Source organism: Lissotriton helveticus, chromosome 3_2 (assembly GCF_964261635.1).
Source record: "Lissotriton helveticus chromosome 3_2, aLisHel1.1, whole genome shotgun sequence".
NCBI lineage: Eukaryota > Metazoa > Chordata > Amphibia > Caudata > Salamandridae > Lissotriton > Lissotriton helveticus.
The window spans coordinates 355,741,563-355,764,460 of record NC_136062.1 but is presented as its reverse complement, the minus strand read 5'-3'; the positions used below and the strand labels follow the sequence as shown (position 1 = coordinate 355,764,460).

General features: G+C 46.6%; 1 protein-coding gene across 2 annotated transcripts in view; it reads left to right on the top strand.

The window, feature by feature from the left end:
- The window catches only part of HTATIP2 (HIV-1 Tat interactive protein 2), a 181,597-nt gene that overhangs the window by 66,631 nt on the left and 92,068 nt on the right, over window positions 1-22,898 (top strand). For both annotated transcript variants that reach the window (XM_078684225.1, XM_078684224.1), the window contains exons 2-3: window positions 4,250-4,439; window positions 10,055-10,162. In XM_078684225.1, the coding sequence (XP_078540351.1) occupies window positions 4,250-4,439; window positions 10,055-10,162 (298 nt within the window). The remainder of the gene's footprint in view (window positions 1-4,249; window positions 4,440-10,054; window positions 10,163-22,898) is intronic.

Sequence of the window (22,898 nt, the reverse complement as noted above, 5' to 3'; positions counted from 1 at the left end):
GTAAATCTCTCTTTCTAATACTTATAAGTCACTCCTAAAGTAGGGCCTACAGGCTCATAGGGCAGGGTGCAGGTTATTTAAAAGTAGGGCATATGTGTTTAAGTTTTACGTCATGGTTGTGGAAAAATTCATAAAGTCATTTTTTGTTGCTGTATGGCTCTCCCATAGGCTAACACTGAGTTAACTAATTACATTTAATCAGTGCTAACTTCAGACTGAGAGCAGAGATATGCTGTTTGCACTCAAACGAGTTGCAATTTAAAATCCTCTTGTATGGTAAAGTAAGGTTTAAGCTACATTTAGAAAATGCCACTTTTGGAAAGTTATCAACTTTAAAACCGCTATGATGCACTCAAGATTATAAATCATAAACACAATATTTCAGTAGAACCCACACTTCTCACTGTCAGTGTGGAACTTCTGAGGTGGTTCTCCCAACTACCTCTTCAACAAGCATTTGCAATGCAATAGGTCTCGCATTTACACAAGTTTGAGCTATTGGCATTGTAAATGACAATGCCTTTTATTTATATTTTGGTTTATAAAACATAAATAAAAGGCATTGTCATTTACAATGCCAATAGTTTAAACTCGCGTAAATGCGAGACCTATTGCATTGCAAATGCTTTTGATGTTATGGTATGTTATTGTAAATGTGTGGGTAGATCCGGGATCGGAATGTGGTCCCTGGAGAGGCAGCTCTGACCCAGCCCCCTCTTTGTATTTATCCGGATTATTAAAGCAAACAGCGGCTAACCTGCCATGTTGATAAAGAGCGCAGACCAGTTTGAGCATGTTCTATTGCACCAGCTCTTGACCTTTCTAGAAAAATCTAGAAATAATGAACACGAGGATGGCCGATATTTGTTTCCTGTGAAATATGTGACAATCGGCTGCAATCCCACATTGCCGTCTGACCACGCATTTCAGAGCACAGCTCTCCGCCTGTAAAAGCTCTCCCCGTGTCCTCTCCAATGCCTAGACGCGCTGAGACCAGTGCGCTACAGGGCCTCGGGACGTTGTGTGCCTCGGGGTGGAGGCCAGTCTGGGCAGTGCTCAGGCTCCCAGGCCCCGCGTCAGCGTGCATGGGCGGACTCAGCCCCGCCCCCGCTACTTTCACTTCTCAAACTTTTTCCGGACGGAGCTCTGGGGAGCCTGGCATGCAGCTGCCCCGGCGGAGCTGGGAGTGTGGACTCACAGGGTCAGGTAAGGACCGCTAACCCTCCTTCCCCCCCCCCTGCCGCTCCTGGGCAGCCCTTAGAGGGGCGCCCCAGCCCCCCACTCCCTGACCAAAGTTGCGTGACTATAACTTTAACAGATGTTTCCTGCAGTCTCATCACTTTACGCCCCGTCATTGTTTTTGTGAATTTTAACGACCCAAAATGTCCATCTCGCTACGTTTTACCTGTTTTATTTTCAAGACGTTATGATTTTCCACTTTCTGAATGATAAAGTTTGTTTTCATGTGTAGCATTACCAAATGCATAATAACTACCCGGATTGTGCTGTCAGTGGTTGGTGGCCGAGTCTAGGATGGTGAAAATGAAAACACCCTGTCAGTCCTACCCTTGTAAACAGTACTCTTGCTTGGCTCGTCACCTGTACCTTCACACCGGGCTTGCTCTGTTCTTTTTCCGGGATGTAGACGGATGCTGCCCTGATGTATGCAGGGTTTCCCAACTTACACAAACCGCACAGAAGAGGCGGTCTCTGGCTGCCGCATACCATCCTTGTGATCTTAGCAACTGTGAAAACCGTGTACAGAAAATACTCCTCCGCCAGTTCAAGAGGGGGCCAGGGTAAACTAGGATGTTCATTACGGTGATGTTTGCGGAAAGCGTTATGGGAGGAGCTAGCTTTTTTAAGATTTTCAAATGATAACTAGCAGGGAGCTCTGTGGACGAGCCAGCGCTGAGGGGCGCTCAGCCGATGGCGCTGTGTGTGTGTGTGTGTGTGTGTGTGTGTGCGCGCGCGCGCGTGTGTGTGCATGCGTGTGCATGCGTGTGTGTGTGTGTGTGTGTGTGTGTGTGTGCGCGTGTGCGCGCGTGTGTGTGTGTGTGTGTGTGTGTGTGTGTGTGTGTGTGTGTGCGTGTGTGCGCATGCATGAGTGTGGCTGTGTATGTGCGCGCGCGATTGCGAGAGGCGGACTTGCTGTGAATTTGGGACAGGAGATGTGCACGGCGCAGGGCTGTACGTGCGCGTCCACGAGGTGAAATCGCCGAGTGCTTGCGCGTACCCATCCCCTGTCCAACTTTCCCGGCAAGTGAACAACATAAGGTCTTTTCGCTGGAAGCAGCGCTTCGCGCTGCTAACACCAGGCGGACCTAAAACTGAAGCAAAAAACTAGGACAAAAGGTCTTAGACAGAACGTGCGCTGCCTAATGCCCTCAGCTGAGTGTTTAGCAAATGTGAATTCAAAAATACATTATTTCAAATAATATGCAGGTTTATCGTTGTATAGGAAAATAATCTTTTCAAATCTTCCCAAGAAATGTCACGACGTCGTCAAATGCTTTCTTCATACTTATTTATTCAAGAGAACGGTTTCAAAAAAAGTTCATGAATATCCAAAACTCAAATGAACAATTCAGGCGTGGATTACATCACTTGCACTGCATTTCGGGTGTAAAACTTCACCCTTCGTCAGGGGAAATCTACAGACAAATCATATGTACATAAATGGTTTATACAATGATATTATAATGCTTGTTCAGCACGGCTGACCTTTACAATCCAGTGAGGTCTATGTGACTACAACATTTCAATGAGGTGCAGAGCTCTCAGTGCTACTAGAGCATTTGGTAGTGCGTGTTCCGTCTAAGACTGTTTGTCCTAGTTTTTTGCTTCTCTTTTAGAAAGTTGGCATTTCTCTGCCTAAACTAAACGTTATTTTCTACCTGTATTCAGGATCACATGGCTGTAAGTGGCTCTCCTGTGGTGTTTTGTGGTTTGCTTCCAGACATGGGTACAAAGGACTAGGTGTTCGGGAGTGATTCTGCATGACTGGATGGCTTGGGAGGAGTTGCACCATGCCCTGATTACATTTCAAAGAGCTCTGCCTGCAGTGCACACAAAGGAACCTAACACCAGGTCGCTCTTTCCTTTTTCACCTTAGACAGTGTGAAGCCAAACCCTGGGAAAGAGCTGACCTGGACCAGTTTGGGGGGATAGGAATTGTTTAGTATTTTGGGTTTTTCCTTCTTGCATTTCTTGGTTTCAAGCCTGGGGTGTCCTGCTTAGGTGTGTTGTTCCCACGTCCTGTTTAAACGCTGTTTATTAAATCCTCTTTGTGTATAAACTGTCCAGCTTGCTACTTATAGTGTCTGTTTATTGTCCAGTGTGTGGTGCAGCCTTCTGTGAACACTCATCTGTGCCAGAGATGGTCTAGGGAAGGGGCTTGCAAGGTTGGTTATCGTCAATAGTGTAAACTGGTGTATATGAAGGTCTTATTTTAGTCCTCTGGCATTGCGTCAGACTGTTCAGAAATGGTGCAAGGATGTTCTGATCCACAGTCAAAATAGTATATTGATGCATGATGCCCTCCCCATATATTCTAATGTAGTATTACCTTTAGGTGGTGCTCTAAGGCTGCTGCCTAATCTTGTCTTTTGGTAGCATTGGCCACAAGCCTGTTTGCTGAGTGGGTTTGCCAAGAAAGGCGCTCCCTCACATATCTTGTTGGACGGCGACTTTGATTCATTAGTGTATCCTCTATCAACTGTTTGAAAGTGTATTGGAAAGGGCTTGCCAACATTATAAACTTGAAGGGCCAAAAATGAGCTTGCAATACTGCATTTACTGGCTCGCTGTGAGAGATAAATTAGAATGCCGGAGCACCAAAAACTGAATGAGTTTAGCAAGATTCTGAGAAAGCATCAGACATAGTCCGGGAGAAATTGATGATCACTGTGGCTCTGCACTGGCTCCTTTCTCCAAGCCATCCATTGTGGTCAGGATATGATCCCAAGGTCCAAAATGTCACCAAAGGTGCTGACACAAATCAAAATGGTCACAATAGTCATACAACTTCTTAGTGCATTAAAATATCTGGTGCTGAAATCTATATCCAACCTGCACACACGTTCAAAACCCTTATGAGGTATAGAATATTAGTGAATTATTAGCTGTAAAACCCAATATTTACAGCGCAGTAGCATAAAATGTTATTTGTTCTTGGGGGAAGATGGCCATTAAATTATATTGTTTTTCACCTTCTCTGAAATCTGTTTTTATTTCCCTTCCTATGTAGAATGGTGGAAAACATAGAACAACTGCGTGAAGACTACAGAAAACAAAATAAGACATGTTTCATTCTTGGTGCGACCGGAGAAACTGGCAAAGCATTGCTGAAAGAGATTGTGAAAGGGAATATATTTTCCAAAGTCACCACAATCGGACGTAGGAAACTTGACTTTGAAGATGATTCTTATAAAGATGTGGTAAGATAATTATTTGTGGTACATTTCTTTAACAAACAATCTGTATGACACAAGGAGGAAGGGATCACACTGCCTCTCATCCTAGCACAGTTCACCCCATTGCATTCTGGTAAATGCAGTACGCTTACTTCAATGTTGCTGTTGTTTTTCACGAAATTACTGTGTCCTGTGAAGACTTGGACTGTATTTCAGCAACCCCAGTGCAAACTTTGCTCCTCCAAGTGTCGCAAAGAAAAACGTAGCAAACAGTAATTGCAGATTCTACAGCTCAAGTGAGAAATGCGGGCAGAGCTCACAGGTCTATTGCGAAAGGTACACAGTTCTGTTTAACTTTCAGCTTTATCAGAAATAAATTAGGTTAAATATTACAGGTTTCCTACTTACTGATTTACATATATGTTATAAAGTTGAAAGAGTATCTGAGGCATTTAAAAGTTATATGTACCGATTTTTAAAATATTACGGTCCAATATAATTTAACTATCCCACGTTCATTCTCCTTTATTAATATCTTAAATGCTTCCTGAAAGGTCCTCGTTTTATGGATTTTATTTCATAAACAAGTTCCAGTAAAATATGAGAGGTAGCCCTCCAGTGGAGGACACTGAGTTGGTAGCATAACTCAAATCTCCTCCTCCCTAGCAGAAGAGTGAGCAGGGAATGGCAGATTTCCTTTTCTTCACCTCCATTCTATTAGTGAAGGGTAACCCTTTAAGTTAGATTTGATTAAAACTGGGGTACCTAGCACATTACATGGAGATTAACCATATGTGTTGTATAATAAATAAGATCCTGTGATCCCTTTATTAAAGCCAGTCTCTAATCCTCCTTATTACAGAATACTTGTGAGGCACCTAGTCGCCTGTAATAGAGAAATGACGTGCTGCTCAGCTGTAATGACTTATTATAGTTGAGGTGTGATCTCCCAGGGTCTGCTGCCAGAGCCAGCAGCCCAGGGGAAAAGAAGACCAATTCACTGGGCATAATTAAAGGTGCAGTTTAAGAAATGAAAACGACACGTGGCTTTTCTTTTTTTGTGCTCTATTTTTTTTACATGATCAGTACCAGGCAGAAGGAGATATTTAGGGCAACATCTTTAGGAAATTATAGGAACATTTGAAACTCTGCATGTTTGTACACATTCTTAGTTACAGCATTTTTTTAAAACTGACTTGTATCAACATGATTTAATATCTTTTTGCAATAAATATCTTAATACTATTTGGTATGTTTATTTTTCTACTAGAGATTTTACCGAAAAATCTACATGTTTGCAAACATGCAATCTTTTTCATTCCATATAAATAAGCACTACACCAAGGATTTAAGTTGTGGGAAGGGTGGTGGTGGGGACCATGTATTATAAGGACTAAACTACCCACTGATGTACATAATAAGGATACTGCAAGTCAGCTCGGAGTTCCATTAGCTTATAAAGGAACCCTGCCTTCTTCTTCATTTCCTCTATATTATCACTGAACTCTTTAGTGACTTGCAATATCCTTGTAATATACGGTAGGGGGTACTTTAGCCCAAATATAGAGAAAATCCATTTGGATCATTCCTTCTTCGTCTTACATTGAACGCCCCTCTACTAGACCATATTAGTGTGTCTAGGTCCCCTTTATTTATGACTGCTTGCAAGTCACTATGTGTCTACTGTTGCTTTGTGACCTCTCTATCAGAAACCACTTTCTATTGCGAGAAAGTGAACATCCAAGTTTGTGATTGTCAGAGTTGGTTGTGGCTCCAGCTCCAGCTTCTCAGCAAGTAATTTGAAGTCCGTACTTGCCAACATAAGACCCATGTTCAGCAACGGAGGACAGGTCACATCGATACACCCCCAAAAGTGAATCCACTACTTTCTGGCTGCAAGGTCTGGCAAATTTCACAGATTTGTTTAAGATTGGGATTGTTAGTCTCTTAGGGAAATGTGTTTTTATTTTAAACATTTTTTTATCATTTATATAAAAAAACATAAATTCCCATAAAGGTTTTTGGAAAGTGTTTTGCTTTTTTTAATATTTTACTATTGCCCCTCATTCACTAAGAAAAAGATACACTGGTTCTGCCTCAGTGCCCCTAGAACATGCTAAGCAAGGCCTTGGGCTCATGTATAGACTGCTCTGGGCACTTGGCGTGTTCTTCAGCCATGTCCGACACCCAGCCATTGTGCCTCTGAAACATTTTGTGCATAGTCTTCTGCCTTGTGCTGCATGCCCAGAGCACAGGACATGGCTTTTAAACAGAAGCCGAGGAGTATTCAAGATTTTCAGTCACAGATGATTCTAACTATAGCAGCAGCAGTTGCCATAATGAGTCTTCACAAGGTATTGTATGTGTACCTCCGTAATGGTCACATTTCACTGCCTGTTGTTCTGAAAGAGGCCGTGGGTACTTCTAGCTGGTATCCCACTTCCTTGAAGCGCTTCTGGATCACGTTATGAAATGGGAAGGGTGCTACTTCATGCAGCTTCTTCCGTGATGTGACTGATATCCTGAACATACTACATGGAAATGACAAGCTTCCCAGAAGTACATCTGGGAAGTGTCCAACTTTCCTTTCTTAATAATACTGTGAAGCATGCTACAAGTCGCTATATGTATTTGAAGAAAGTTGCTGACTTCCTGGACATACTACAGGGAAGTGGCCCTGTTCCCAGAAGTATCCATGGACTGGACTGTGGGCTACTGATAGCAATGCTTTTTAGATTATTTTTTAAAGATATACCAGAGTGAGTTTTCATCAGTGTCCATGCAATGTGTGCTTTGAGTCATTTTGTCTCCAGGTAGAGCCCATAAAGTTATGTGCTGCTTCTGCGCTGTACATACATGGTGTACCCACAGACCACCTGCCTTGAGCGCACAACAAGAGAAGAATCCCCAAGTACCTGGACTGATACTTTGTAAAAAAGATCCTGCCAGGGTTCACATGGATCTGATCTTCTCTGCCACTGAGCAGCACACATTGGGAGACTGGACCCACATCCCCATGTGCCCACTGACAACCCATCTTTGAATAACCAGCAGTCCTACTAGTCAAGTGGCTGACCCTTGGATACCTGACAGGTGCTTGACTGTGCCTGCAAACTCAGGTTGTTGAGCCATCTCTGAAATTCAAACACCCATAGATTGCCAACTGATTGTTGGCAAAGCAATTGTGCTATCACCCTAGTGTGTGCAGCAGTAGAAGCAGAAAGAAGCACTTATTTTTGCCTATATTTGAGTATGCGTCACTTTGTTGCGTCTTTCCCCTGCCCTGACCTAAGAGCCTTCAATGGGAGGAGCTTTGAACTGCAGCACTTCAAATTGTCTGGCCACGCTCCGAGTTATTAAAAAGAAGATGCTATTTTATTTCAACATTAATATAATATTTGGTATTTTATATATTAATTTTCTGGCCAATTACAATTATAAATTTAATTTTAAGAATTAAAAATATGCATTTATAGATATACTTTTAAATATTCATTTATATACATATGTAGACTTGTATATATGGACATACATTCATACACTAATTTGTGTAGGGTTAGTAGCGATACTTCTTGGCATGCGAAGTAAAGTACTCTTGATGTTGTGTATCGCAGTGTAAAACTAATCACAACCACTAGGCCCTGACTGCTAGCTGAGAACCGCTCCAACAATTTCAGATACATCTTTGCCATAGTGAAGGACTTCACCTCCCCATCCGCCCCCGCCCCCCTCCAATCACAAGATCTCTGCACCCAGCTCGCCAACTACTTCAGTGACAATATTAGCACCATATAAAACATATAAAACAACTGGACCTCCCTACCCTCGCCTCTCTGCAGCCCAACGAGATTGAAACCTTGGACACTCCCATGACCTGCTTGTCCACCATAGCCTCGAGAGAGAAAACACTTCCACCATGTGCTCCATCCACACGGGAGCTCCATCAGACCCTTGCCCACACTTAATCTTTACCAAAGGACTCCTTTCTCACTGGACGCACCTAGTTGGTCAGCCTGTCCTCCTTCCAAAGCTGATCTGTTGATTACCCCAGGAATCCTCACTCAGCCCCACACTATTCAGTGTGTACGTGAAAGCGCTACCATCATCATCCGAGCCCACGGGCTCCGCATCATTGTGCATACCTGCAAACCCATGTAGTTCAATCTCTCCATCATCGACAACACCCGTAACACCTGAATGAAGTTTCCGCCTTCATTTCCGAAGACTCCAACTGGTGGAGGACTAACTGTGTGAAGCTCAACTCTGAAAAGTCAGAGGACCCGGACCTCAGGCTGGGGCCATCTGAACTAGGACAGATACCAAACCAGACTTGGCACCTATGGATAGTTGTGGATAATTCACTCTCAATTACAAGCCAGATTAACACAGTTGCTCACTCCTGCTTTCTCACCCTCAAGCACCTTAGAAACATTTTCAGATGGCTACCGCCCAACACCTGAAGAACTCGCACACAAGCCATCATGACCAGTAAGCTGGAAGACAGAAATGCATCACCACTCATCTCACCAAGCTACTGCAGGTCATCAAAAACGCTGCAGCCAGACTTGCACTCAAACTTCCACCCCACACCCACATGTCTACTCATCTCAAACCTCAATTAGCTGCCAGTTCAGAAACGCACACTCTTCAATCTCCTCATGCAAACACTCAAAACCTTGCATAATCTAGGCCCCACTTACCTTAACAATGCATCAGCTTGTACATCCCGACCAGAAACCTCCAGCCTCCTTCTCATCCATCTCCTCCACATCCGAAGAGCCAGACCCGGCGAGTGCACTTTCTCGTACCTGGCTCCTAAAGCTTGAAACAAACTTCCACTGTAAATCAGTGTCACCAGCTCAATCTTTGGATTTGCAAGAACCTGAAAACCTGGCTTTTGTAATGGGCACCAGCAGGCCTCCTCCTCCCTCTTGAGGCACTAGGAGAACCTCTCAAGTGATGTGGGTGCCGTACAAATATGTAGAACATAACATCACAATAGAACTACCTTCAGGTCATGACTGCTGAAGTAGAAACCTGCAAAGTAACAACTGATGTTCACTTGAATCTGGTGGTATAGGCAAGGGTAAAAAGGAAGCAATTCCAAACAAGGTGCAAAAACCATTTGTGCTCTTAATTCCCCATATTTGACACACAACGGTAAATCAGGCACAAAAACTTTTTTTTAATGTCCATTATTGTGCAGTTTTTGTTTTAGCTCTTTTTCTGTCTCTTTGATCCGCCTCCAACTGTTAGTCTCAATTTTGTTGTGCATCAGTAGTAGGTTATGTTCGTCAAGCACTCAAAATCAGGAAAACTGTGACCTCTATTAATGATTAATGCTGTATTTATTTATTCTGTTTTGCTGATGGGATTTGATAATTGTATTTTGAATAGCTTGAAATTCCACTGTAATGTTTTATTCATTTTAAAATCTTGTTTGTGTGATATTTATGCTTTTATGGCCTTGTGCCGAATAAAGCTTTTGAATTTAATTGATTTGCCAGTAACCCAGCGTAATCGGGTTTACTGTGCCCAGTTTTTGCACCAGTATCTAAATGACTCCTAAAGTAGTACTCCAGTTTATGAAATACATTTCACAGTAATGTACACTAATCCACACTGTTTTGTGCTGTCAGGTTCAAGAGGTGGTAGACTTCGAAAAGCTGGATGAATATTCCTCCGTGTTTCAAGATCACGATGTTGGATTCTGTTGTTTGGGAACCACAAAAGCTAAAGCTGGAGAGGCAAGTGAAAATGTTCTTGCAAATCATATATTACCAGACATATCTGATATTTATTTACATTCTATACTTTAATAAGGAGCTAAGTGACTATAGAATTCGTTTTTGATAACTGTGCACATATTCTAGGAAAAATTAGATCAATACCTTGTATTAATGTTGCAGCAAATTTTAGTGAATGCGAATAAAGGCATGTTAGATATTTTCCACGGACTAAAATGCAAGGAATGGGCGACTGTCAATGAATCTCCATACCAATAACCCTGGTGATCCTAGCAGGAAGGGGTAAACTGCAACTTAAGTAATGACTGCAGTTCTCCTTTAAGGCTGCCATCACGGTATCAATCCCTCAAGGTATACCTGGTAAGAATTTTTAATCTGCACGAGAAAACGTTCTATATATACAACATACACAAACTTGAACGAAAATTGATGAAGTGAATATGTCTCTTCTTGCTGCGCTGGTACAGTATTTACATTTTTTTTGCAGGCATTTGCCACAAAAAGAAGGAAAAAAAAGAAAATTTCTTACCACCTAAACATGGTGGCCATACGCTTTCAAAAAATAATGTTTGTTCATAGTTTTCATAGAACACTACAGCCTACTTCCTAGCAGGGATGTATACTTAACACAGGTATAGAAACCCTTTTTAGTTTTAACACACATCACTGGAAAATGTGATTGCTTACTTACACTAAAAGATACTGTTGGCTTTGAGTTACTATAACCTGAAGACACTGTCGAAACACACATTGGTGATTAAAAAAACCAAAAAGGATAAAGAATTGGAAGAAAACTGCATTGACAAAGTAAAATATTGGCCCACTAGCTGGTCACTCTATGTATGCACTATTTCTGTAGCTCAAACCTAGCCAAAAGGCAGTGGAGCACTGTACAATGCCAAAGACCAGCATAAATCCAACTAGTGAAAGCAGAGGTCGCTGGGTTACGTGGATGGTACTGCTTTGGGGCAGTCCTGCGTGATACGGGGCTGTAGCAAAGACTAAAAAGGACTTCTACCTTTTTCTTTTTTCTTGTCTATACCTTTTAGTCTGCATTTTATAGTATCCAGGCTGAGGGTTTGTCGAGAAGCACCAGAGAAGGTTAGCTGGTCTGGAAGATAAGCAGAGATTCTGGTCGTGATGGCTTTGTAAACTATGCCGCTGTTTCTAGGTCTCACCTGGCGTTAGCAGCGCGCATGTGCTGCTCTTGCCATGCGAGGGCTTCTTGGAATCAATACGGATTCCAAAGCTTTCACAGGTGGACTTGAAGCCCCGCCCATCTTTTCCATTCGCGGGCATCCTCCTCCATGCTAAACGCTGGCTCATGATTGAAAAGGAGGCTTCTTAGTCCTTCCTTGTTACCGCCCTATCCACTTTTGGCTCCGCCCACCGGGATTGGATCTTTCACTTGCGGCGTTACACACTCTCCTTCGTTAGCTGCTACGCACTATATTTTTCACACAATGCCAAAAGCTGGTTTGAAATGCGCATCGGCGTGCTCCTGTTTCCACCTCCCTCGGGCCAAGCCTCGTTATTCAGTGTGCTTTCAGTTTGACAATGGCGGCATTCTCCACCAGGCCAGTCACCGGATTTGGCCCCCCATCATAGAAGAGGGTAAGGAGAGTGACTGCTGGTGTTCTAGCCCCGAAGATAGCTTACAAACAAACGCAGTTCCACCTGTATTGGTCAAAGAAGTCCGCTTTCGCCTCCTGAAGGAATTTAACACAGCTCACAATACCACCGATATTTGAACCGAATGGGGCCTTTGCCTTTGCTTTTGCCAGCCTCCCTTGATCACTGAGAAATGCCAATCACGTACAGGTGAATGTTTGGAAGGCGCCTGGGCTGGAGTCATCTTCGTTAATTGTGTCGTCTCCCCCAGCTACTGGTTTGAAATATGCCAGGTGCTGTCAAACCGAATATTCTCCATGATAGCTGGACATCCCTAAGTTATACCTGCTGCTACGCCTACCAAGGTGAACAAATGCATGCTTGCACATTGATTCCAATAATAACTATTTACCAAGTGCACACCACAAACGGAAATTCCTCTAGCCAGCTCAGTGGCAGTTTATCAACCACAGAATGGTGAAAGCCCGCACTTGAAAGCATGTGGTGAAGTGCCGAACAGTTTTACGAAACTTGTGTGAAATTGCTGTACATGATTGATGCGGAGTCTCAAACTATGTTTTACCTAGGTGACGTAACTGTGTAACCCCTTAATAAAAAAAATCTGTCTCTAAAATAGATTGTTTGGGGCGATGCGAAGACTTGGGTGCTTGTCACCCGTTGTTTGCTGAGAAGATTCTTCCCGAAACAAGGTGATTGAACCAGATTTGGGTCTGTGGGTGACTAGGGGTTGGGGAATTCAACGTAAGGAATGCAGCTACCTTCACGGAAGGACGGGACATATTTCAACACGCCTTTCTTGGAAGACCAGATTAGAGGCTCTGTGCGGCCGCCGGGTATCGTGTGGCCTGTTTGTCTCTGCTCCGTGTCCCGCGCCCGGGTGGCATGTGCATCTGTGTGTTGCAATCAGGGAGTACGCTGTGTCTTCAGAATGAAATCGGAAAAGATCAGGTCTGAGCTTGTTGCAGATGTGCACATGCATCGGCTATCTTTCACGAGAACTGTCTGTGCATGGGCCTCTCAGGGTCAGGAGGCTGGAGTACACACCTCCAGTTCCCGCGGTGGCACATATCAGATTTTCATTACTTTAATATGTCCTTTTGAATTTGGCAATGCTTCTTTGTTAACGTCATTTTGGGTGGAGTTGCCGAGCGCTCGCAAATTTTAAATTGATTTGGCTAAAACCAGAAATAGTATAAATAATTCCCAATGCCTCCAAAGGTTATCCTTTCGATCTTCTTTTACTGTAGTGCTCCCTGCTCTTCTACCTATCTCAGTTTGCATTACTTTCTTCTCCTCTTCTCACTTTCTTCCTCATTCATTCCATACCTCTTCCCACTGCTTTTGCACCCTCCGGTCACCCCACCCTACCATCCCCTCTACTTCCTGGTACCAGCATCTCCACCCCTCTGCAGGCTTTCATTTTGTGGCCCCCTCCCACCTCCATTGTACGTGCAATGTCCGTAGTGTGTGCCCCCTTTCCTCTTTTCGGGACACTGTGTCCATCCCTACTCTTCCCGCTCTCCTCCCTCCCCTTCCCACCCCCACCCCCACCTTCCACTCCCTCCCCTTACCTCACCTATTCTTACATCCCCTCTCCCCCTGTTTTTACCACTCACATTTCTGTTTATAATTCTTTCTCACCCCCTCATTTTATTCACTCCTTTTCCTGGATCTCCTTTTTTAGGTTTCGCCTGGCGTAGCACTGCGCAGTAGTGTTCGCGCAGGCGAAATCTTATGTTTACCAGTACGGGGCTTTGTCCCGCCTCTCTTCCATTGGCTAGCTCCATAAATGGAGGCTAGCCATTGGAAGAGAGATCTGTCCGTAATTGTCGGACCAGATTCGTGGGCGTTCCAGCGTTTGTTTTTTTTTTCCGCATCCCGCCTCTTTTAGAAAGCCGTTGCGGCGGTGGGCGGTAGTTTTTTTTTTTTGTCTCGCCATGTTTTGGTAATTTCCAATGTGTGCTTTTCAGGGGTGGGCAGCGCGATTTCACTTTCCTTGTTTGTGTATGTGTATGTCTATACAAAATCTCACAATAAATCGTATTTCTGGTAGATTGCTGGTATGTCATTACAGAGGTGTTTATGCCCGATGCAGCCTGATCGCTGTGTCAGAGGATTACTGATCCTGCAGCAAGCTCGTGCCCCCCCTCCCCCCGGCCCAAACTCGGGGCCTGAACCCCTCCTACATTGAGGGCCGGCGCAAGAGCGGCCTCAGCCCCTTCCAGCCAAGGGCGGGCCGCGCTGTGCCCGGCATATTTACACATCAGAGTTATCTCCGCCGGTTCACACAGAGCCTTGCTTTGATGTACGGCTCAGCTTGGAAGGAATTACTTTCCTAGCACCGACCTTTGACCCTTCCTTGGCGTGCCTAAAAGGCAGCTGGCTGGCGCGGTCAGCGGAGTTGTGTGTTGTTAGAGGCAAGGGCCGTAATGTTACATATTTGAAACGTGTCTGACTCTGGGTTAGCGTGGAATGTGCACACGGCGTGATGACCTCCGACAGTGCCCCTTTCGCTGCAGTAACCGGGCCGAACACTGAAACCCCACCAATGGAAGTGTATTCATATTGTTTGTATTAAACGACGCATTCGGACTTCTTGCTCTCATGGGGAGTACTTTATGGTGTTGGTAGTTGATGGCTCCGAGGCAGATTTTAAGACTAGAGGGCCACGCTGGGTGATCACAGCCCGCCTTGTATTCTAAGTAAGGGCTTTGAGCATTAGTCCGTCTTCTATTGAGATGGCTGGCGTCTGTCCTGGGGGGTGGTGACATCACACGGCGCTCGGCCAGGTACTGCAGCAGCAGCATGTCTATGTGCAGAGCGTGGCTCCGAGTAAACTACTTAAGGGTTTACACTCACTGCTTAAAGAGGAGGAAAACCAACTGGGCCTGATGAGCACTCCCTGGCCCGTGCCTGCCCTGGGCTGTGTTGACTGGAGGCTCTGTGTAAATCACTGCGGGTCCCTGCGAGAGGCAGATTGGGGGGGGTTCCGTTGACCCCCCTGCCGTGGGCGGAGGGCCCTTTCAATGGGAAGCCATGAAGCGCAAACACAGCTGCGCGGGCAGGCGGCCACTCACAGAAGGCCTCCATGTTTGGCTCTAGCCGGCACCCGTCATTGTTAAAGAGATTATTTGGAGCCGTCACCCCTTCCCAAAATGGAACACGGCGGTAATAAAATGTCTGTAGTCTACTTGTAATTGAATTTGGATCGGCATGAATAGAATTGTAAACGTTTTCAGCGTCCTGGCGTAGAGACAATGTACTCTACATATAGTAGATAATGTGTCCTCGAATGCGCATGCAAATCTGTCAGAAAATAAAACCAGTTAGAACTACTTAACAAACATGGCGGTGCCCCACCCCCCTCAGAAGAAGCTTTAATGCTCACTTCTTGCTGAGGGTATGGTATAGGGGGCTGTACCCTGTCTCCGTTGTGCGACTGCTCGGCATTCTACTGTGGTAATCTGCCCTACACTTCAAAAGGTCTGCCTTACACCACATTGTGAGGACCTGTACGCTGTGCTTGCTTCCCTGCCCCCTCGCTGTGCGTCCAAACCTGGGCCTGTGGTGTTCCTGGGTCCAAAGCACAGTGGTATGCAGTAGTGTACGAGGTTGTTATTCCTCCACTATAGTTGTACGCCGTCTTCTTCCCAGTTCAGTGGTATTTGTCCCTCGCAGTTACAATTGCAGCCTCTCTCGTGTAGTCAGGACATAATGTTTCGATTTAGCTATTTAAGGTATTCTGGGAGTTGTTTTCGTTTGAGTGGCAGGCCGGATACCAATGGTTTGTTCAGAATAGCCAAGCACTGGAAACATGGCTGTGCTTGCTTCCCTGCCCCCTGGCTGTGCTTGCTTCCCTGCCCCCTGGCTGTGCTTGCTTCCCTGCCCCCTGGCTGTGCTTGCTTCCCTGCCCCCTGGCTGTGCTTGCTTCCCTGCCCGTGCTTGCTTCCCTGCCCCCTGGCTGTGCTTGCTTCCCTACCCCCTGGCTGTACTTGCTTCCCTACCCCCTGGCTGTGCTTGCTTCCCTACCCCCTGGCTGTGCTTGCTTCCCTACCCCCTGGCTGTGCTTGCTTCCCTACCCCCTGGCTGTGCTTGCTTCCCTACCCCCTGGCTGTGCTTGCTTCCCTGCCCCCTCGCTGTGCTTGCTTCCTTGCCCCCTCGCTGTGCTTGCTCTCCTGAGTGTGTGTGTGGCTCTGGGTGGGTGTGTGTGGCTCTGGGTGGGTGTGTGTGGCTCTGGGTGGGTGTGTGTGGCTCTGGGTGGGTGTGTGTGGCTCTGGGTGGGTGTGTGTGGCTCTGGGTGGTTGTGTCTGGCTCTGGGTGGTTGTGTCTGGCTCTGGGTGGGTGTGTCTGGCTCTGGGTGGGTGTGTCTGTGGGTGTGTGTCGCTGGGGGTGGGTGTGTGTGGCTCTGGGTGGGTGTGTGTGGCTCTGGGTGGGTGTGTGTGGCGCTCTGTGTGTGTGTGTGTGTGTGGCTCTGGGTGTGTGTGTGTGTGGCTCTGGGTGTGTGTGTGTATGTGGCTCTGGGTGTGTGTGTGTGTGTGGCTCTGGGTGTGTGTGTGTGTGTGTGTGTGGCTCTGGGTGTGTGTGTGTGTGGCTCTGGGTGTGTGTGTGTGGCTCTGGGTGTGTGTGTGTGTGGCTCTGGGTGTGTGTGTGTGTGTGGCTCTGTGTGTGTGTGGCTCTGGGTGTGTGTGTGTGGCTCTGGGTGTGTGTGTGTGTGTGGCTCTGGGTGTGTGTGTGTGTGTGTGGCTCTGGGTGTGTGTGTGTGTGTGTGGCTCTGGGTGTGTGTGTGTGGCTCTGGGTGTGTGTGTGTGTGTGGCTCTGGGTGTGTGTGTGTGTGGCTCTGGGTGTGTGTGTGTGGCTCTGGGGGGGTGTGTGTGTGTGGCTCTGGGTGTGTGTGTGTGGCTCTGGGTGTGTGTGTGTGTGGCTCTGGGTGTGTGTGTGGCTCTGGGTGTCTGTGTGTGGCTGGCTCTGGGTGTCTGTGTGTGGCTGTCTCTGGGTGTGTGTGGCTGTGTGTGTGTGGCTCTGGGTGTGTGTGTCTGGCTCTGGGTGGGTGTGTCTGGCTCTGGGTAGGTGTGTCTGGCTCTAGGTGGGTGTGTCTGTGGGTGTGTGTCGCTGGGGTGGGTGTGTGTGGCTCTGGGTGTGTGGGTGGGTGTGTGTGTGTGGCTCTGGGTGTGTGTGTGGCTCTGGGTGTGTGTGTGTGGCTCTGGGTGTGTGTGTGGCTCTGGGTGTGTGTGTGTGGCTCTGGGTGTGTGTGTGTGGCTCTGGGTGTGTGTGTGTGGCTCTGGGTGTGTGTGTGTGGCTCTGGGTGTGTGTGTGTGTGGCTCTGGGTGTGTGTGGCTCTGGGTGTGTGTGTGTGGCTCTGGGTGTGTGTGTGTGGCTCTGGGTGTGTGTGTGTGTGGCTCTGGGTGTGTGTGTGTGTGGCTCTGGGTGTGTGTGTGTGTGGCTCTGGGTGTGTGTGTGTGTGGCTCTGGGTGTGTGTGGCTCTGGGTGTGTGTGTGTGGCCTGGGTGTGTGTGTGTGTGGCTCTGTGTGTGTGTGTGGCTCTGTGTGTGTGGGTGTGTGTGTGTGTGGCTCTGGGTGTGTGTGTGTAGCTGGCTCTGGGTGTGTGTGTGTAGCTGGCTCTGGGTGTGTGTGTGTAGCTGGCTCTGGGTGTCTGTGTGTGGCTGTCTCTGGGTGTGTGTGGCTGGCTCTGTGTGTGTGTGTGTGTGTGTGTGTGTGTGTGTGGCTCTGGGTGTGTGTGGCTCTGGGTGTGTGTGTGTGGTAGTAATTGCTGTCTGCTGAGCTCGTCCGTAGGGTACAATAGGTCTCACATTTGCGAGAGATTAAGCTATTGGCAATGTAAATGACAATGCCATTAATTTATCTGTTTTCAAAACCAACACATAAATACAAATTTTGTCATTTACAATGCCAATAGCTCTAACTTTTCCAAAGGCGAAACCGTTGCATTGTAAATGCTTGTTTCTTCATCTTTCCCAGCCCTTGCTCCACTCTCTTTTCTTGTTGCCTTTCCTCCCTCCAGCTTCCCTCTATACTGTATCTGTCTTCGTACTCGCTTTCTCGTATTTTCTCCCTCCTTTGTTCTTGTCTTCCCACACCTCCTTTGCTACCACTCTGCGTCTTAGGCGCTCTTGTGGCTTCCCCTTGGTCTGCTGTTGGGGGGGACAAGCAATGGCTGGGGTTCCTGCTGTAGGGTTTTCTGTTGAAAGTTGGGCTCAGGGGAACTGGGCACAAGACCTCATTTGTGGGGTCTGGTCAGGGAAGATTTTTTTAAAGGGGTGAGAGGAGATGGGGCGATAAAAATGCATATCTGACATCTCGCTGAGCAGAAGAAAAATGAGTTTGAAAGGAGGACTGACCCCGGGGTGACCTCGTGGATGCCTAAATAAATAATTCAACACGTCAGTGGGAGTGGACAGTACCCAATGGGGGGGGGGGGTGGATACCCATTTGAAAAAGATACAAGGCTGTATAAGAACAATGAAACCTGAAGCGAGGTGAGAGAAAAGATTAGAACTGAAACCAAAAGGAAAAAGCGCATTGAAAATTCAATAGATCTCGCCTTTAATGTAGTTAAAGCCATTTGCTTTGCTAATTGTATTGTATAGCAAAGCAAATGGCTTTAACTTAATGAAAGACGAGACCTATTGCATTTGTAATGCTTGTTTTAATATGGTGCAAGCTAGTCAGGGGAGCCAATGGAGTTCTATCCAGGTGATGTGATTATATTACTTTAGGTCCTAGATGAGATGTGCTGGATGACATGCCAGCAGTGTTTTTGAGGGATTTTGTCTTTGAAAAAGAGCTAACTGTAGAGTAGAGTTGTGTGTCATCTTCAAATTGTATTATCTTGATTCTGTTATTTGTGAATGGAGCACCAAGCAGCTCCACAGCGACTCCCTGTAGAGGTTCAAGTGCACTTCTTCTCAGGTGGACGTGTGATCACTCACCATGCTGTCACTCTCAATGCAAGAGAGCCAATGGCTGAATTGGTCGGACCCACTGCTCCATGCGTTGGTGGGTGAGCGCAAAATGTGAAGGACAGTTGAATATACCAATGGATGTAGCAGGCTGGCCAAAAGCCCCTCTATGTATGTATGTATGTATGTATGTATGTATGTATTTTTTTGCAGTACATCAGGAGGGAAACACGTCTGAAACAGTATCTAGGCCAGGCCTAAAAAGAATAATTAGCAGGGCTTGAAAACCAAATTTCTAGAGTATCCCTGCTGGGGAAAATGTATACACCCATTGGAAAATATGCATAAGTCAATCACTTGGAAATGTGGTCGTTTCTATTTTTTCTTTATTATATTTGTTTTCCTCCACGTGAAACATATTTTCCCTGTTTAGAAACGACTTCGCCTACACCCACAGAAACCCCGGAAATGTTTTAGCTCTTGTTTTTAACTGGAGTCATTTTACACTTTTTCCATGGTTGGAAACTATTTTCAAACGTTGTCCTTGCCCACACACTTTGTGGGTGTAAACTTCATTTTGCAATGCCAACGTATCTTGTTAACGCCTCTTTCAGGGCAACTGTCCTTAAATGTACAACCGTAAAAACTGCCTCACTGCCTGTTTTTCCACAATTCTATGTACAAATTGGAATTGTAAAATTCCACTAATCTTGTTGCTGTGAATAAAGTTTTGAAATTTACAAGTACAATTGCTGTATTTGCGCACCTCAGTTCAGTGTCGCTTTGGTTGGAGCGCTACAGGTTTGTATTAGGCCGAAACGTGCTCCAAAGATGCAGCTACACCCCCACCCCACCCTACCGATGACGTCATCTACTCTTCTGTCCACTCGCAGAACATGCCGGACGTCCTCTGCGGAGCGGCTGTGAAACAGACGTGCGCCCCGGTGCAAATGGCATAGAGAATAGTTGCATGGGTTACGCCATGTTGGAGGGGCTTCACATCCGTACTTCAGTCATCCCTTCATTAATGCGCATTAGGAGTAGTGTATTTTCTCGTCTCCACAGGCACGTACGGAGACGCCTGGAGGCAGTTAAAACGTTTAAATGTTAGCCCCAGGATATTGGTGTTAATTTGAATCCTTCTCTTTCGTTTGCTACTGAAACCATAATGCGATTGAGATGACTGCTTCCAGATGCAGTTAGCTGTACGAAGGTTTTACAGTGCTTAGAAACTTTAGAAACTGTGATGGTAGCGCTACAGAAAAATCAAGTTATTATAACGTTCTTAATTTCCTGCGTACCTGTTTACCATATGCAGAATTACAGTAGCCCTGGTGGACTAGTCATTTGTCAGTAACATTTTCTTCTTGGCTTGAATGTGCACGTCCATTTCACAAAATATAATTCAAGTGTGTACCATCCATCTCGCTTAGAAATAACTTCTGTCTCATTTAAATATGTGGCCGTATCCGTTCTCAGCCTTGCTGTGCGTCTGAACTCTGTTCGGGGGATGCTTTTGAAGGTGCGTGACCTTGAATTTACGCAGCAGCGCCTCGGCTGCGCGCAGCGGCATTTGCGGTGCGAGGCGGAGGTTTTCTAGTTTAAAGGCTGGAGGCCTCGTGACTTTCCGTCCTTGCCGCATCTTGAACCCAGGCCCAGCGCCGGGGCTTAGCGAGTGATGCTTCTAATCAGCTTGGGAGCGCGCGGGATTTGCCAAATCGCCTCAGCTTAACAGGCCATTGATAGGCAATCAAACAATATTTAGCTTTGTCCGGGCATCGCAGTGGGAAAAGGTGCGGACACCTTGTCAAACGGGGCCCATTGAGGCGGGCTGACGGGTTAAGTGTGGGGGTCTCGGTGGCAGCGTGGGCGCCCGGCTTCAAGGCGCGCCTGTCACTTGTTAGCAGGCCCTGTGAAAGGAAGGACGCCAGCGCCTGACGGCCGGGCCGGCATTGAAGTCAGCACGGTGACTAATCTGCCCAAAGCAGTCCCATGGTATTTATGTCACTTAAATTTTCATCAAGCCGCCCGAGGTGGCAGCACTCTATTAAGGAGAGGATGAGCCCGAACTCAAGCCAAACAAATTCAGGTCTCGCTTTAATCAAATTATCCCTCCGCTGGCCCGGGATTAGGGCCGGGGCAGCGTGGGTCTGCGCGCTCCTCATTGGCTGGTTTTTGAAACCGGCCAAACTGCAGGCCTAGAAAACACGCTGCCTATTATTTTTCTTTTTTTTAATGTTTTAGTTTTCAAGTTGCTGCAACTCCAATGGCGTGGTTATGTTAATATGCAACACAATGATTTGTTATTTTAACAAAAGTTGATAAACCTGCAGCCACACCTGCCTGTATCTTCGTTTTGCCAGTTCAATTTTGGGGCCTTGGTAAGTTTATTATAAAAAAAAAGCACTTTTTTGAAACCAAGCACATTTTTTCCTTATCTTTGAAAACTTCAGAAAGTACCGCGTTTGAAAGCAGGCCAAGCCGGCCAGCATCATACCTGCCTGGTTATGTGGGTGAAGGCTGGAGGAGAAGGGCACACATTCAGTCACAAGGATACCTTGATTTCCCTATCTTTTTTTTGTATGGGTCTTCCTGCCCACCATGTAAACACACTGGAAATCTACTGCAAATAAAAAAACTTTTATCTATTCTCTTTTGATCATCTCCCCAATTAATTCTATCATTTGAGTGCCACCTTTTGATGTTCGCCTCTGAATCGTTTTTGCATCTTACATAAATTGAGGGTGTTAATAATTACCAGTTTTATATTTAGCGTTTCAAGCAAAGGCCTATCTTTTTGTAAAACTGTGATAAACAGGTGCACATCTGTTTATCTACTAGTTGACCCCTCGTCGTAGCCTTGATGAGCAGCATTTTATCCTTTTTCTGTAATTAGGTTGCCTGCAGTTGGTAGTTTTTTTGTTAAAGCGTGCACACTGTGGTATTATGACTTGTCCCCGCTATGGTATTATAACTTGGCTTTCCTAAGTGACCGGCATTGCTGACTTGCATGCATAAGATCTGGCTGCAAGCCTGATGTCCTTTAAGCATCATGCATGCTTCAAACCAGGAATGGGTTAGCTTTGAAGGGAACACAGAGAAGCCCTCGTTCTCCTGGACCTCTCTGTAGCATTTGACTCCCACCCCAACCTCATAAGGGCCTCCATGATATCCCACTCATGCACCCCAATGGACCCCTGCTCACCGCACATACTCCACAGGCCCGCCGCCGCCATCGCACCCGAACTCAGACTGACCATCAATGCACCCTTCATGTCTGGCATCTACCCAGAAAGCTGGAAACTGGCAGAGGTTAACCCCTTCGCTTCGGCCGCAATTTCCCCCGTGTGCTGTAAACAAATGAACAGGGCGGGCCGTGACGAACCCCAGCCGTCATCAGCACACGCCCACCGCGGGGCGTGGCGGCTGGGGTTAGTCCACGGCCGACCCAACTGACCTGAAAAACTACTGGCCCATCTCTCTTACCTTTTTCAGGGCCAAGGTCACCGAGAGACTCGTGAACGCTCAGCTGATGACCTTCATCGAAGAGCACTCCATCCTTGATGGCTCCCAGTCTGGATTAAGCAGCAACCACAGCACTGAGACCGCCCTTCTCGCCGCCACCGATGACATCCGCATGCTACTAGAAAAAAAGGGTAACACCGCAGCCCTCCTCCTCCTAGATCTCTCTGCAGCTTTCGACACCGCCTCCCACCGCACACTCGCAGCCAGACTTCAAGACGCAGGGATACAAGGAACCGCCCTCAACTGGATCCAATCCTTTCTCGCTAGTAGAACCCAGAGGATCAGATTCCCTCCCTTACACTCCATACCCACTGACATCAATTGCGGAGTACCCCAAGGATCATTGCTCAACACCACGCTCTTCAACATCTAAATGGCCCCCCTCGCCGCCATCGTCAGACAGCACGGGTTCAGCATTGTATCCTACGCCGATGACACCCAGCTCATCCTCACACTCACGAAGAAACCCAAAGACTCCAGACTCCGCTTCCAGGAAGGAAGGAATAATTTGGAAGCTTGGATGAAGAATAGCTGTCTGAACCTCAACTCTGAGAAGACCGAGGTCCTCATCCTCGGACCCTGTACGTCCGCCTGGGACACCACATGGTGGCCCTCGGGAACCCTCCCCCCCATCCCTACGGACTACGCACGAGACCGCATTAG